The sequence below is a fragment of the Gymnodraco acuticeps genome, unplaced genomic scaffold (assembly GCF_902827175.1).
Source record: "Gymnodraco acuticeps unplaced genomic scaffold, fGymAcu1.1, whole genome shotgun sequence".
Classification (NCBI taxonomy): domain Eukaryota; kingdom Metazoa; phylum Chordata; class Actinopteri; order Perciformes; family Bathydraconidae; genus Gymnodraco; species Gymnodraco acuticeps.
The window spans coordinates 1,233,395-1,250,292 of record NW_022992126.1 but is presented as its reverse complement, the minus strand read 5'-3'; the positions used below and the strand labels follow the sequence as shown (position 1 = coordinate 1,250,292).

Below are 16,898 nucleotides of genomic sequence, written 5' to 3'. Positions count from 1 at the left end.
AAGACTAAAATGCTCAGACTTTTAGTCGACTAAAACTTGACTAAATAAAACAGGATGAAGGTGACTAAATATGACTAAAACTAAAAAGAAAATGTAACACAGGACTAAGACTAAAACTAAATAAAAAAAATAGCTGACGAAATTAACACTAGTCTCTGGCTTATTCCTGTCCCAGCTGGACTACGGTGATACCATTTATAGATTTGCCTGTCCCACTGTTTTGGCCAAACTTGACCCACTCTACCATGCTGCACTGCGATATATATCAAATGTACCCTATAGGACTCATCATTGCAAACTGTATAGCCTAACTGGATGGTCCTCACTTAGTATGCGGAGGATGCAGCATTGGTTTTTATTAATGTATAAAGCCATTTTAGGTAAGCTTCCACTGTACATATGTGCCAGATTTGCCCCAGTTTGTGACTCTTACAACCTCAGATCCAGTGCCTGGATACGGTTCCAGGTTCCTGCTGTGCGGACTGAGGCTGGGAAAAGGAGTCTTTTTTATTATGGTCCTTGGTCCTTCAATCACGCCTCAAACTGACGGCACTTGTCTCAATAGCATGTTTTAAGTTGAAGTTGTCTGAGGTCCTTACCACTAGCTGCTCTTGCAGTAATAAGTAGTGTACCTTTCTTACTGTCCTAATGTGCACAATGTAGTGACTGCTTTTTCGTCTTTTGTTTTCTTAGTTATGTTCTCTGTATTTTATATGTTTGTCTTATGTGTTATGTGTAACGTTGCTGCCTTCTTGGCCAGGTCAGCATTGCAAAGGAGATTTTATCTCAATGCTTTTTATCTGGTTAAATAAAGGTTAAATAAAAATAAATAAATATATAAAAATTGCAGATATGACATCCAAGGCCCTCACATAAACCAAGATAAAAATGGTAGTGAATGAAAATGTTTACAATAAAAAAAGAAAACACGTACCTTAAAGGTGGGGTAGGTAAGTTTCAGATACCGGCTCGAGTGCACTAAAATTTGAAAGTACACAGAATCCGCCCCTTCCTTCAGATTTCCTTACAGAGCACCTCCTCCAACACACATGAACGCACACATGACGTCAGCAGACTGGTGAAAGTGGCCGCCTGTTGCTGGCGAGTTATTGAAGTACTGCTGCAATGCACGCCCAATGATGGCACGCCCAATGACGGCACGCCCAATGAGGGCACGAGATACATTTGTGCGTGCACGAGATGGAAGGCTGACAGACAAAGCGGCAATCCAATCCGTTTAGCTGGGCCGGCTTTTTACATTACGGGTTCCACAGATGACATTTTTTTATGGATTTTTTGTCAAAGCACTTATATGACATTCATTGCTATCGGATGTTAAGAGCATTCCATGTAATATAACAAAAAGTGTATCTCGAGCCGGTTTCTCAAACTTACCTACCCCACCTTTAACTAACCCTAATAACCAGGGCCGGACTGGGACAATAACCCCCTAATCGCACCAGGAGCGTCTGCGCTGCGACCTCCTCCTGCGTCCTAACCCACCAGGCGCGTTTCAAAACGTTGCGGAAGCGGAGCGTCTTGTGTGCAGCCTCGCAGTTGTTGGATGAACATTCCACTTCCTGCCTGCGCCGCGCTGCGCCGCGTCAAAAATAGGATTCATCCTATATTTTAGAAATTCCTTGCGGCGAGGAGCTTCTGGGACGCTTCGAGCCGCGGCGCGGCGCAGCGTGTCTGGTGGAATAGCACCCATTGACTAGAGTGGCCGCGATCGCTAAAAACGCCGCAGCCGCAGCGCAACGCAGCGCAGACGCTCCTGGTGGGATTAGGGGGTAAATCAGGCCGGGAATTATACACCCAGCCAGGCCACTACCAGTTTTTTGTGGCATTTTGCTGGATTTATTTGTCAATATTTACAGCGTTGCTGCCCATAGTGATAGCCCTCTAAATCTACTACCAAAAAATAAATATATGGAGATAGGTTACTATTTAAAAAAAATTGCAAATCTATTTAGGAACCTATTCATGTGAACATATTTTAAGTGGGGGTGGACCTCAAATCCTATAGGGGGGTCCGGGGGCATTCTCCCCCAGTAAGATTTTGTTTTAAATGTTGGACTTAAATGCATCAATCTGGTGCATTTTGAGGGGGAAATAAAGAGAGAGACTACACCTATATGAAACAGAACTGTATACATTTAAATAAGAACATGGCCATAACCAATAACATACCATATCCAATATGAAAAAACATTGAAACTTGTTTATTTATTTGTTTTTGGTTCATTTATAGTTGTGAGTGTGTCTGTGCTCCTGAATCAGCCTCTCCTGTCTCCCCCGTCTCCCCCTTCTCCTCTTTGAGGCAGCAGCAAAGACTAGTTTTAGCTCTCAACAAGTTTTTAAAGTTTATCTTACATTTTTTCACCTAGTTAACGTTTTTTTATTATTATTCATCTATATTTTACTAATCACTCCCCCCTCCAATGGAAATATCTGTTTACATGAATGGTGACCAAACCGTGAGACCCACTGAGAACTAAGTTAACTATCTAAACACTCAGCAGAGTCCTTTACCTCACCTGAGCTGTAGTTATCAGTCTCTCAGTCTGACAGGAGAGGACTCTCCTCCACCTTGTTGTTGAAACAGCTCCTTATATCCGTTAGCGCAGCTAGCTAGCACCAGATGCTAACAACAACAATAGCCTACACTTAACCGGTGCGCGCGCTTTCTCTCTCTCGCTCGCGCCACACATACACACACCCTCCTGAGCTTGAATGACACACAGAGACCAATCGAGGGCATTAGTGTATGGTCTGTATGAAAGTGGCCATGTCGGCAGGCCACATCATGTACAGCCAGTCACCCTCTGTGAGGCAGAGTCAGACCCACATTTGCGCAGCGTTGCGTTCACAATACATACATTAAAAAAATCCTCAGGCCAGCAGGCCACTTAGCAGGCCAGGCCATCGGGAAACCTCCCGGTGCTCCCGATGGCCTGTCCGGGCCTGCTAATAACAATTTAATAATCATATTTTTTTTACAAATAAAAACCTTTGAAGTCTTTATTTATTCTTGTTTGATTACAAGAATACATAAATAATGACGGTCTTATCTATTAATCATTGTGGTGGCATTAGCATGCTGAACCACAACAGATGCAACAAATCAAACGTCTCTGGCTCCGCGCTTGTGGAATTTTCCATTTGAATTTGGCGACAAATGTTTGGGAACGTGTTTGGATTTCTTTTTTAATAAAGGCGCCAAAGTTGTTTAGGTAGAGACTGGTGGATCTACGGATGGTACTGTATCTTTTGCAGCCCTAATTTATCATTGAGGTTATAGACCAAAAGTATTACAACATAGAAATCCCAATAAAGAGAAGTTTGAGCTTTTTCAATAGATATTAAACATGCTACAAATTCCCAGAGGAACTGCCCATGTGTTAATCGAGTCAAACACTGCAAATCAATGCAAAGAAAGTTAGTGTACAAGGTTTCCCCAAATCTAGATAAAGACTTTTTATTCTTTTGGCACACAACAGACAGGAATTTGCTCTTGTTTTGCATGCAGTCAAGTGCATAGAGACATTTGTCCAAAGCGGCAGCATAGCCAAATTAAAATACAGTGTGGTGAGCCAGAAGAGCTGCAGGCTTTGGCTTAATGTGCATGCTGTTGTGCAAGTGTGTAATGTACTACAACGTCCAGCTTTTCATTCATCTGCCATCTCTCTCTCTATGTCTGTCTCTCCGACCAGTGCTGGGAGGCGTGGAGTCACGTGGTGTGCTGAGGAAGATCAGTGACATGCTGGAGGTGATTCTGAAGAGGATGGACAGCCTGTCCAAACTCAACAACACCTCCAGCACTGACGCACGGCGCCTGGATGAGCTCAGCTCGGCTCTCAACAGGTACTCTGACTTTACATGTTATAGTTTACTTCTCTGCCAGTGATAACAGGTCTTGGAAACAGCACAATTGTTATAACATGAATCAGTACTCTCAAGATATGGCTTGTTATAGTGAGATTCTCAACAAAAACACACATAGTTTCTCAAGAAAAGCAAGATTATATTTGAACACATCCTAATATAATGAAACTAATTAAAGTATGTTATCGTCACCTGGATGAAGGGACGCTGTCTGCATGAGCACCTTGTACCTTTGGTAGTTGCCGTACTCTAAAAAAAAGGCTGCGATTTTTCAGAAGTTTGTACCGTTCTCATGACACATTTAGTTCATTGGTCTTTATTTGTTAACAACACATTGATGTTTTTCCAAATGTAAAATAAATATGTGATAGTGAAGTGATTGGGCAATCTTTCGCATAGTCTTTAAGGCTTCAAATGTCTCATAGTAGATTTATGGCGTGTGCAATAACAATTAAAGGTAAATATTTGTTCACCTTCGCTAATTGTTTGTTTAAAAAAAAGCAGCCATATGGTTTATGCTTATCCATTGCTGTAAAACCACCAACAATTATATATATATAATTTACACATCTACTTTAATTCATGTGTTAGCACCTATGGTTAGCACTTGTATGTCCGCCTATTAAACTTGTATAGCTTTTACAGCTTGTATTAAACAGTATCATGAGTGCTTTGGTCACCTCGGTGTATATAAACATAGAGCAGCTGGTAGAGTTTAGTAAGATTTCTCTCTGGCATGACATGACATACTAACATATTTAAGATGTAGCACTCCTTATCATTCATACTCCACATCAGAGTTCCCGTTAGCCGGTAATTACCGGACTACGACCGGTAAAATATGCTGAAGACCGGCAAATCTAAATCTCTCCGGTCAAAGTGTCCGTTCAAAATAATTTCCGTTTAGCGCAATAACGCATCAGTTGCGCAATTTGCGCCACTTATGTGACAGACAAGAATAGTCAATTCTAATGTCTAACACTTAATGTGGAGAGAGAGAGATGTACTGTATGTGTTGATTGTGCGTTGATCTGTTGGTAATGCCTCGGGGTTCCGGTGGGCATGTAAACAAATCAAGCGGCAAACTGTGGGGTAGAGCCGGGAAGCCAATACGGAAGTGCCACACACTGCAGTTCATATATTGGCCGATAGGCGATGGCTGCAGAAAGGAGCAATTTCCATAGACCCCCATGTTAAAATGCCCAACTTTACAGCAGAAAAAAACATGTTTCTACCCCTGGCTCCATACATTTTATTATCGATATAGTTAGATTCCACCTTCATGATTATGGATCTGTGAGTGAATTGTTTCTAACGCGACCCTTTTATTTATATTAGGTCTTAAAGTTTGTGCATAAATTAGGGCGTGGTCACATTGAGTGACGGCTCTGTCAAGTGCCTGCCGCTGTTAGCTTCTTGTCTCTCTGCTAGCTGCTCCGTGAAGCTAGCTACAGGGACTCTGCCTGCTCAGCTCATCCAGGGAACACAACTTGTAGCCGGCCGTGGTTGTTTGTTCTTCATGCTTATATATCGGACTATTGTGACTCGCTCTGCGGTTAAAACAGACGGTGCATGAATGCGGTTTTGCGGTAAGTGAAATTCTAGTGCTTTATTTATGTGTTAATGATTTTTAATCAGCTACGTAATGAATGGTAAGGCTTGGGTTAGCATGTAAGCTAGTGGTAGCTACATCAGTGCTAACGATTGTAATCGTAGCCTCCAAGTTAAAATCATAGACTGTATATATAAAGGTTACAACGAAATAGACAAGTGTTAAGTGGGATAATACTGTTGAACAAACGGCTTCTGTTTGAGGTTGATAAAATAAGGTTACATCCTTGTAACTTAGAGATATTTTATTATGTAGGTAGAACTGTATGCATCTAAGGTTAATTTAAATTGGCTATGCTCAAGTATGTAGACAAGCTAATGTCGAAGTAGTGTATGTGAAATCAACCTCACAATAAGATGTGTGTATATTACAATTATTAATGTCATATTTCAAGATGATTACTTAGATATTACAATATGGTTGGTTGAGCTGGAGTTCATTATTGAGCTTACACGTTAACGTCACAGTCATCTGAAGAACGAACCCAAACCTTGTTGTTTTTATTAATTGCATTACCAAATGGGTATCAAATAAACAGTAAGCATTGGTAACACAACTTCCAAAGTTACAGTAAAATAAAAAGGGCCCTGACTCGGACAATACACAATCCAACATGTTCAACAGAAGAGAATCAGTTATATTGTTTGTACACATGGTACTTTACATATATATATATATATATATATATATATATATCTGTTTGTTTAAGGTGTCCAGGTGTGATGCAGACAGGCTGGACCAGAGAGTGAGAGACAGAACTGGACTCCTCACAGCAGTGAACTTCAGCACAGGTACAAAGACTCTTTTTTCATACTGTACAAAGAATCAAGAAAGATATTGGTTTAAATGAATGAAGTATTGACTTGAATACACTGATATACATTCCATTAAACAATACTAAATACTAGATCACCTACACATCAGTTAAGTTGAGGGTTTTTTCCATGCAAAAAGTTACATTTAGATGATAACAAGCAATATGACTTTGTCAGCTTTCTAATTTAATGTCTTGAAGGCAAAGATATGTAACACATAGTGAGAACTGCTACTATTTATCTCTCAATATTGTCTGTAAAAAACGTGGTAAAAGTTATTCTTTCAGTGAGACAACAGAGCAAGCTTCTACAGTTGCACTACGTTTTGATAACAGTTAAATATTATTTTGATAATAACATATATTTCAATGTTGATGAACTTCATACTGTTCATTCATAATCTGATTGTCTTTGTAGCTCATTGTTGAAATAAAAAAAAAACATTACAATTACAAAATAATTACATCTACAGCCCCTAAACACACAAGCACACTGCTTTCATAAATAACACACTTGTTCTGCAATAATATGTTTTATGTTTCCTGTCATTTTTGTTAGGAAAGGACATGCCTGAAAGACAGGACATTTTCTCCTTCTCTGAGGGTCAAGAAGAACATCCAAGAGGAACATTAAAAGCTGATGTTATGAGATTTTAAGACCAGTACAGGACATTCACTAAGAAACTACTTTTATTGTAAACACAGTCAGCTGATCGAATGCAGCTATTACCACATCTACACTCCATCAGCTGATTATTTCTATTTGCCTCACTTTATGAGCTTCACAACATGTACCTTGTTTTGCAACGTCACAAATAAATGGGGCCAATCTTCAGTCAGATGTGAATGTGTAATCTAACATTTTCAGTAAGAATAATGGACAAAAGGAGTGCAAATACAAATACAATTTATTGAAATGTGAACCAAAAGTTAATCAAATGTTTTAAATAAAAAGCACATATGGACAGAAGGTGTAAACCTATTAAATGTATTAAACACATTTAGTCAAATAAAGTGACCGACTAGGCCTGTGCAGTTGGTATCAGCTTTGCCCAGCATGGGCTCCTTCATCAGCCCTGGTCCTCCTCGCAGAGGAAAGACCCTCAGTCCTCTCCAAACCAACAGACAGGACGTCCATCACACGGAGGTTTCTCCCTGAAGTCTCTGCAGCTCTCTGGACACCATTACATTACATTACATTACATTGCATTTAGCTGACGCTTTTATCCAAAGCGACTTACAATAAGTACATTCGACCAGGAAGACACAACCTTGAAGAAAACAGAATCATATAAGTACATCAGGTTTCATAGAGCCAAACATTTCAAGTGCTACTCAACTGGCTTTAGGTAAGCCAGTCCTTTATTAGTATAAAAGTGCTTCGTTAATAGTTCTAACGCTCGAAGTGGAGTCGAAAGAGATGAGTTTTCAGTTTGCGCCGGAAGATGTGCAAGCTATCTGCCGTCCTGATGTCAATGGGGAGCTCATTCCACCATCTTGGAGCCAGGACAGCAAACCCACGTGTTTTCGCCGATGGGAACTTGGGTCCCCCTCGCAGCGAGGGCGCAACTAGTCGTTTGGCTGATGCAGAGCGTCAGTGCACGCGCTGGGGTGTACGGTTTAACCATGTCCTGGATGTAGGAAGGGCCAGATCCATTCGCAGCATGGTAAGCAAGTACCTGTGTCTTGAAGTGGATTCTAGCAGTTACCGGAAGCCAGTGAAGGGAGCGGAGGAGTGGAGTGGTGTGGGAGAATTTAGGAAGGTTGAAGACCAGACGAGCCGCTGCATTCTGGATGAGCTGCAGAGGTCGGATGGCAAATGCAGGTAGACCAGCCAGGAGGGAGTTGCAGTGCTGTCTCAATCCGTCCACACTGAATATGAGATTGGGAAAATGAAAATAATAAATGCTTTAGACAATAAGAAACATAAAGTTGACTGTTGAGTTGCTCAGTTTTTTTAGATTGTCAATAATATTACTGTATAACTAATATCTCAGGTTAAGAGGCACATTCAAATAAAGATTGGTCTTTAAATACATTTTGTCTTTTGAATTGTTTGTCTAAAGTCAAGGATCTAGAACTGGTACTTAGTTTTAATGATAGTCTGGTTATTATGCTGTTTGGAGGAGGCCTCACAGGTAAGAGTGCTAACTAGCTACCATCACATGTACCTTAGCTTGACTTAAATGTATTAAACGTATAGTTAAGTGATATCAAAATATAAATAACTAATGTCATGCAAACATATTAATATTTGCTTGATTCCAGTGTTGAATTTAGCACAATTGCATACAAACGTTAAGGGGTTTTAAGATTCTGAAGTATTATGCTAAAAGCTCAATAACTTAGATTATTATTTATAGTTTTGCTGAATAGTTTCATGTCCGCTTACCTTAGAAACGTAAAATGCGACGGCAGCGTGCAGATGGGGAGCATGTTAGCTTAGCTTGGTAGCTTCAGCTAGCTCTGGAACTTCCAGCTCGGTGGCAGCATGTCCCGCCTCGGCTCCGCCTCTTTGCCCTTATTTGGAGCAGGCTGGAGAAGGCGGGAGTTGAACGCTGGCGTCACTGTCGAGCCGTTAGTGGCCGACTCCGCCTACTAAGTAGTGATGTGTCGGTCGCGAACGCTTTTAAGTGAACGACGGGAGCCGGCTCTTGCCCGCGAACGAGCCGGGTTTTTTTTGTTTTTTGCGGAGGGATCTAGATCGGCTTGAAGGCACATTATGCAATGTACACTGTGCACATTATCCCGCTTATTACATGGCCACATTCTCAACAAAGTAATGACATGACTCCCAATATTAATTTAAATGCTTTTATGGATTTAGAAAATGATTTTATTGATTTAAAAAATAGTTTTATGTATTGATTTAAATTGACATGCATCCGCTAAGAAAAGTAGTCCGTTGTTACTGTTTGAACTAACGTAGCAACGGCAGGAACTGCTTCGATAGTGTTTTTGAGGAGCTTTTTGATTACAGATTTGAAAACATCGTTGCTTGCTTTAAAAGTAGCACAATTCATGATGGCAAACCTTGGAAAGTATATAGATATCCCTGCCCTAATGCCAAAGTAACTGGCAACTGAATATGTGTCGCCGTTTGATGTCTATGTCTGGGCCGCTGCGTAAAAAGGAGGGTTTCTGCCCCATTACTTCTCTTCTTACTTCGATAAGAATAAAACACGGAGGACGGAGATTCTCCCCCTCTTCTGACAGCCCAGCAGCTGATCTCAAAGCACTCTCCCCTCTCCTGCAGGGGGGCGTGGTCAGCTGCAGCTCACAGAATCAGCCCCTTGCAAAAACAGCGCTGGAAAGAGCAAATAGAGCGAAATGAGGCATGGCTAAAATGCAGGATCTTTTATATAGGTCGATACAGTAGCCCCTTTTTTTAAATAGTGTTTATAGGTGTTGCTATCTGTTTTGTGTAGCGTGGTTCTACAAGCAAGTCAATGCATTCATTGGGTGGTATCGGAGAGTTACACGGGTCTGTAAATGCAATGAAAACAATTGGCCACAGCAAATCATTTATATTAAACATGTAATTTTTACTTTTGAATACTTCAGTACAAAGGTTGTATTGAATAATTTAAGTGATATATGTGTACACATATAATTAGTCAAAACAGGGCTACATTTGATTTAATTAAAAGGTATAATATGTGGTAAACTGAAGAGCCGTTTGGGAGCCGAAAGAGCCGGCTCTTCTTGGTGAGCCGAGCCAAATGATCCGGCTCACCAAGAAGAGCCGGAATTCCCATCACTACTACTAAGGGCTTCACGGCAACTCTGCAGAATCCTATGGGTGACGTCACGGACCCTACGTCCATTTATACAGTCTATGAAACAAATGCATAATGCTGCGCTATACTTTGTGGCCTCACCCGGTTGCATAGCGAGGCTTATTGTTTAGGTGTCTTTTAATAAGCAGGTAGTCATATCATTAGCTAGAACTAGCTGGATCTGATCGATATGGACATAAACGCCAGTCTAATCTGACGGGAGAGAGAGATCAGCTGCTGCTGACGAGTCGACACGCAGCTCTGCATGATCACATGCAGCGGTGAGCGGACAAAACACACTCTTCAGGTTAGAATATCACACGTAGCTATTTTAATTACCTCTCAATCTACCTAAACTAGTTATAGATATGTTTAGTTTTACTGTCGGGGGGTCACTCATTACTGATCCGCGAGTTGCATGATACTGAAGGGCTGTCAGGAGAAGGAGAGAGCGCTCCGTTTATTATTCCCGTGTTATTGTAAATTACTGAACACTTTTGAATAGTTAATCTACTATGATTAGTTTGTTTAATATTGAATCATATCAATTTGTTTTAAAGCACAATAAATAACAAAGAAGTCCTTTGACTGGCACTTTTCTCATTTTGTCCGGAAGATTTAAACTTTAACGGACATGTTGACCGGCGAAAAAATATTCTAACGGGAACTCTGCTCCACATTACCTTTTATTTTCTCCTGTTGCTACAACCGTCTATATCCCCTCCTTTATACTCCTTGCTTTATTGTATTTCACTCTCATCTTCACTATCATTTTTTTCCTCTCGTTGAAATTGCTGCCTATTACCTCAAAATCGCTGCTGCTGCACACAGACAAGTCTTGAAGGACCTTGCTGCTACTGCTTTTATCTAACGGCTCCACTGTCCCCTTTAGTACCAAAACATCCAATTTGTCCTTTTTAATGTTTTCTCCATTCTGAATCCTTTCATTTCCTAACAGCCTGACTAAACGTGGTGCTGCAGGAGTGATGCGATACACACTGACAGAAATCCCCTCACTTCTTCGAACCTTGTTTAATGATCCTGAATAAGCACTCAGAGTCAGATCTGTGCAGAGGCACTAGTGCGGAAGGATGGAACGATTAATATGGTCTGGCATTGGTGTTAACTGCAATCAATGTCTAGTAATGGGCTGTTTAATGTGGGGGAAGCAGTTCAACTCTTAGGGGCACGACAGGGGAGAGGTGTCCTGCTGAAGGTGTCTATTGTCAGTGACTCTAAGTAGGACGGTATGGTGTTACTGTAGCAGAAATCAATATCTAGTTATTGCCATGAAGGGAGTAGTTTGGGAGGATCGAGGGGTTATGGTCAGAGTGTAATTAGGGTCAAACACAAGAGCACAAATCAATGATGTGTGACTATTACTCTTTAAAAGTGGATAATGAGCAGATTTCCCCTTAGGGAGTGGATTTACTGAGCCTTTTAAAAATAAAATATATATTATGTAGTGTTTCTTTTTTTGTTGAAAACCTAGTGACACATGACAGGACCAAATGAATACATACTGTAATGATGATAATGGCATCATATGGGCCATAATATAGTATTCTTAAATAAAATATATTTAGTGATTTGCAAATGTTCAAGTCTTTTAATGATCACAATAATTCAAGATGTCAATTGAAAATGTTTGCATTGACCTTACAATTACATTCTGAAATCCAGTGAATAGCTCTGCTTTTATTGGCAGAGTGGGTCTTGTGGGGGTGCAATATAGCGTTAATCATCAAAATAGCATTACTGTACTAAAGTTGGGGGGGAGTGGCAGTGGGGAAAAAGCATTCCTCTGTAAAGACCCGGGCTTCATCCCAGCAACTGGCATTCAGCCTCACCCACATTTGCAATGTAAAACACTGTTATAAATAAATATATAGAATATAACATTCCATAAGTTACATTTGTTTTAAATGATTTTTTAATGACTTAAGCTAGAAACAATATGGACAAATGCATTTTTTTCTTATAAAATGTGTAATTTTCCCCAAACAATAACTTGAAACCCCTACATACAGTGTAGCCTCAGTTCAGCCTGAGGACACGTTTCACTACTATTTTGGTGCCACTTTTAAATCAAACTTTCAAAACAGGAATTGAGAATGTGTAACATGACTCACGTCTGACGGCTTGTCTAAAATTGTGTTGGTATAAGCAAGCCATCATGGGTTATAAACATTAAAGTCCCCACAGAGACCAAACGTCATTCAGCGAGCAACAGAAAACTTCATCCGAGCTCAGAGATTTATCATGTAGACTTTTGATACATAGTGTTCACATTCCTTTGTCCAATTGTAAAACAAGTTCTTCTTGAAAGCCGAAATGCTCTGTGAAATGAAATTTGAAATCAAATTCAGGACAAAAAAGAAATCAATTGTATTTTCTGAGTGCACTGTTGTTTAGTTTGGACCGAATTGATCTTCAGTGGAACCAGTTTTAATAGCTATAGTAAACGTTTTGATTCAGGAAGGAGAATGAAAAGGATATTGACTAAAGAAACTGGTGGGTATGAACAACACAAACACACACTTCACCGCCTGGTGATGTTCCTTTGATGGCTTACCGCTGAACAAGGACAATACCATCTTAAACAAGTGTGTGTTGATTTTAAATGTGTCACTTGTGTGTCAATGTAGTAGTTCACTTGAGGTTACACTTGTTAAAACCAGTCTGGTGTTAAACCAGGGCATAGCCTGTGGGATTAATGGACACACACACACACACACGCACACACACACTCTGACAGGGATGACCTAAGTCTCTCTTCAATCCAATGATTTTCATTCTGTCACTCTTCGTTTTTCCCCTCTCTCCCTGTCTCTATCATTCTGTCTCTTCATCATTCTCCACCTTTACTGTTCACCCTTCCTTTCTTCCTCGCTGTCCTCTTTTTACTCTCTAATCTTTTTCTTTCTCTTGCACATATACACAAAACGCACGAGGATGTGGGAGAAATGTAGTTAAGTATAAGTGATGTGAGTTTAGCCAGCGGGGGAAAGAGCAAATTGGAAGAAAGAGCTTTATAAAAAACATATCCCAAATCCTGGCCAGTCGGGCATGCACTCAAAGAAAGAGCACACAAACACACACACACAAACACACACACATGCACGCACATGCACGCACGCACGCATGCACGCACGCACGCACGCACACACACACACACTGGGCGGGAGTCTCATTTCCCAGTGAGCTTCATTGGTGCTGACACACTCCCGTGTAGCGGCGAATAGGACTGGATGTCTGAGGCCCTAGCCTGTGATTCGCCCACGGGGCAGCCGCTCGTTAGAGCAGAAAACGGAGGGAATATAATGAGGGAGGGAGGGAGGGAGGAGAGAAAACTAGGGAGGGAACGAAGGTGGGGAAAGGATGCAGAGTTGATGTTTTAGCGTGTAGCAGATGAGAGGGGAGATTGGTTTGTCTTGCCTTAGGTGAATGCTGGTCGAAGATCACCGCTCTGTTTCGGCTTTACCTATTTCCCTCCCTTAAGTACCCATCGAAGCTTCATCAATAACATCCTATATCCCAGGAGACCTTCTTTTCCACAGCATTCAAGTCAATATCGTACTGCAGCTTTTCTAGAAGTAGTCAGCAAAGCAAACGCCTCAATTCTTCTATTTCATCGTTCCTGATTTCAGTTGCTCTGTGTATAAATCATTGGGAGAAATAAACAATGTACCACTGTACACACAAAACAGAGTGATTGAGTGTGTGGCATTCGTGTATGTTTCACAATAAGCAGTGGAGTGTGATGTTTTAACACCACGCCATGGGGGGTAATAAGTCACTGGCAAACAAACACTCATGCCAACCCTTGGTCACATGCACATGTTGTTGAACTGCTTCCCTTAAGATGATGATCTCATTAGATAGAGAGAGAGACTGAATTAAGGAGAGCATGAAAACACATGTATTCTTAGAAACTCCAAACTTTCATGTTCTCCTCGTCATCCGTCAGTGGATTTCCTTTCTCAGTTCTTCTCCCCCGTTACTTTCCTCCCGTTTTGTCTTCTCTTTGCTCTCCCTCGTTTCTGATTTGTTCCCCTCATTTGTAAAACAGCAAACTGTCTACATTCATCAAAAGAGAAGAAGCTTCATTGCCAGTAGCGCTCAACAGTGGGCCATCAAATATGTATACCCTAGTATTCTTTGATCATAATCATCGTTTAATGTTCCAGTCAGGCTGTTTTGTTGGCTTCCACCAGAGGATCTCTTTATTTTATTATTAATTCCTCCTTAACACAAAAGTCCCCCGGGTACTCTTGGTGTGTTTGCCGTGGGAGGTTGATCTCCTCCTCTTTATTTTCTGCCTGCTTTTATTCCAGTTGTTCCATGACTCTCACACTGCGTTATTTTGAAGTGTTCCCTTTCTCTTTGGATGTCATTGTCTAGTCTTCTCCTTCTGAGCCTTTCATCCCTTTTCTCTTCCCTCACATCGCACTGTATGACTCTCCGTTTCTCCTTCTCTCTGTTCTCATCTCTCGGGATGAGTTCACATTGTAGCAGAAGTTGGAGGTGAGATAAGAAGGTCAAGTCTTATAGAGGCCAATTTGCACAGTCACAGTGAAGCCCCCCAAAGAGAGCTTTACTGTACCGGGGGTTACTCAGCTTACCAAGCAGGTTTTGTCCTTCAGGCCAAATACATTGCAGCTTTAATAAAATAGGTGCCATGGTAGCTGTAATCCTACAGCTGGGAACTTCTGTGAAATGCTCCATGTGATAATATTTATGTTTTAATATATTTGTATAGCCTCATATAGTATAGGCTCTCATTATAAGACAATCAAAGGTAATAATGTTCACTAAAGTGTACGCTGTATTTGCCTCAACTGCAATAAAAGGATGAGAGAAAAGCCATGAGTTTTATCACATGCTTTTATTAAGATAATGTTAAGGACGCAATCACATAAAGTGTTTTTTTCAAAGGTGTATTTACACTGTGGGTATTCTTCCTTTGGTGTATTTTAACAGTTCACAGATCATTGTGATTTGTGTCAATAAATATCCTGACTAACAAACATTAAAAATACAGTTATTCTTTCAACCCAATTGTAGTGAAAGAACGGTCCTGATAATTATGAATGATCCAACTTTTCAAAAGTCAATACGGTGTAACTATGTCCTCGTTTATCCCTTCCTAGTATGTTAGTGGGAGGACACAAACCAAACACACTCAGCAACGCATACGACACAAGTTGTTAATGGAGCTTGGAGACAGCCTGTGACTTTGATGGCTGCTTACAAACGTACATTTGTAATCACACTTTATGTCCTTGCAATATTCCCTTGGTAGGATGATTCATTTTGTTCGTTTTCATCCAGCCACTGTTAGCATTTAGCTAGTTTAAACAGCCTTGCATTCCTTCATCTACACACACACACACACACACACACACACACACACACACACACACACACACACACACAGAACATATCATCTGAGGATGTTTTATTATGCTGCATTGAATCCTCTGTCTTTAATGAGGGCTAAAACCATGCGCTGAATGGACAATACAGACAGAGAAACAGCAAGGCACAAACAGCCACATTCACACACTAAAATCAAGTCATTTAAATGGACATAATCGGCACAACAGTATGAGCATGTGTGCTCACGCAGGCTTGACCTTGCATGTTGTGCAATCATGCAGTCAGATGCTTTGAAAATATGCAGAACAACAAAGAGGACACAAATGCATTCAAACACATACTAACACAACAAACCAACACACACACATATTTCCCCCTCATCTTATTAAGTAAATTAGAAGTTGCTCACTCCACAGAGGAAGTGGTATTAACAGCGCAGGTCTTTTTCTATTTCACGCTCCAACCAAGTGTCTAACAATTTGCATCTCCCACTAAAACTTCTGTGAGATGTAAAAAGGGAAGCCGTGGAAGCAGAAGAGGAAAGAGAGAGGGGTGATTGAGACTGAGAAGAGTAAAAACAACAATGATACTAAACTTCAAAATGGCTATAACTTAATAGGATGGAGACTAGCGCATGACTAGGGAGAGGTGATACCATCGGGAGAAGAACATTAAGTGATGAAATCTTGGGAATTTGTGCTTTTTTGGTCAAGGCACTTTGCTTTAATGTGGTTGTCACTGTGTCCTAAAAGTGTAAGGACTCTCATTTCCACATGCTTTTATCTCATCTTCTCTTTACTCTTGTGTGTTGCTAAATGGGTGTGCAGGTTCCAACCAGCGGGCCTGGTGGAGAGGATCCAAGCTATAGCCCAGAATGTCTCCAACATGGCCACAAGGGTAGAGCAGATACTGCAGAACAGCATGGTGCAAGGAAGAGGTACAGTACCAATCATCATCATCCTCATGATTGAAGTGAAACTCCGTTACCCCTTCATTCAGCTAAACATAAGATATGTTATAGAAAGCATAAAGTAAAAAAAAACGAGATATGTCATGAGTGCATCAGACATAATTATATGACCTTTTTGCGATACTAAGGGACTTCCGCATGCTGTGGATCAGCCCTCAATACACAGCCATATACAAAAAATATCCAGCACAATTAAATCACAAGATCTCATGTGACACCAAGACATCTCATCAAATCCACTCAACTCAAACGTGTACATTTCATTGACAGATGATTCTAGTAAAGTGACTCATGATTGTTTTAAAAACAATAAAACAGGCACCCAATATAGCATTTAGTGCACGGTATGTATATCAAAGACAATGACCGATCAAAAATAGCACTCTGAGAGCAGAGTTAGCAGAAACCCAGTTGATTCAGATCTGCACCAAAATAGATTGGCCCATGATAAACCCT

General features: G+C 40.7%; 1 protein-coding gene across 6 annotated transcripts in view; it reads left to right on the top strand.

Annotated features, from left to right (window-relative positions):
• Positions 1 to 16,898, top strand: part of LOC117538066 (alpha-1,6-mannosylglycoprotein 6-beta-N-acetylglucosaminyltransferase B-like) — a 126,707-nt gene that overhangs the window by 44,989 nt on the left and 64,820 nt on the right. For all 6 annotated transcript variants that reach the window (XM_034203593.1, XM_034203592.1, XM_034203591.1 and 3 more), the window contains 2 exons: positions 3,714 to 3,864; positions 16,300 to 16,409. In XM_034203593.1, the coding sequence (XP_034059484.1) occupies positions 3,714 to 3,864; positions 16,300 to 16,409 (261 nt within the window). The remainder of the gene's footprint in view (positions 1 to 3,713; positions 3,865 to 16,299; positions 16,410 to 16,898) is intronic.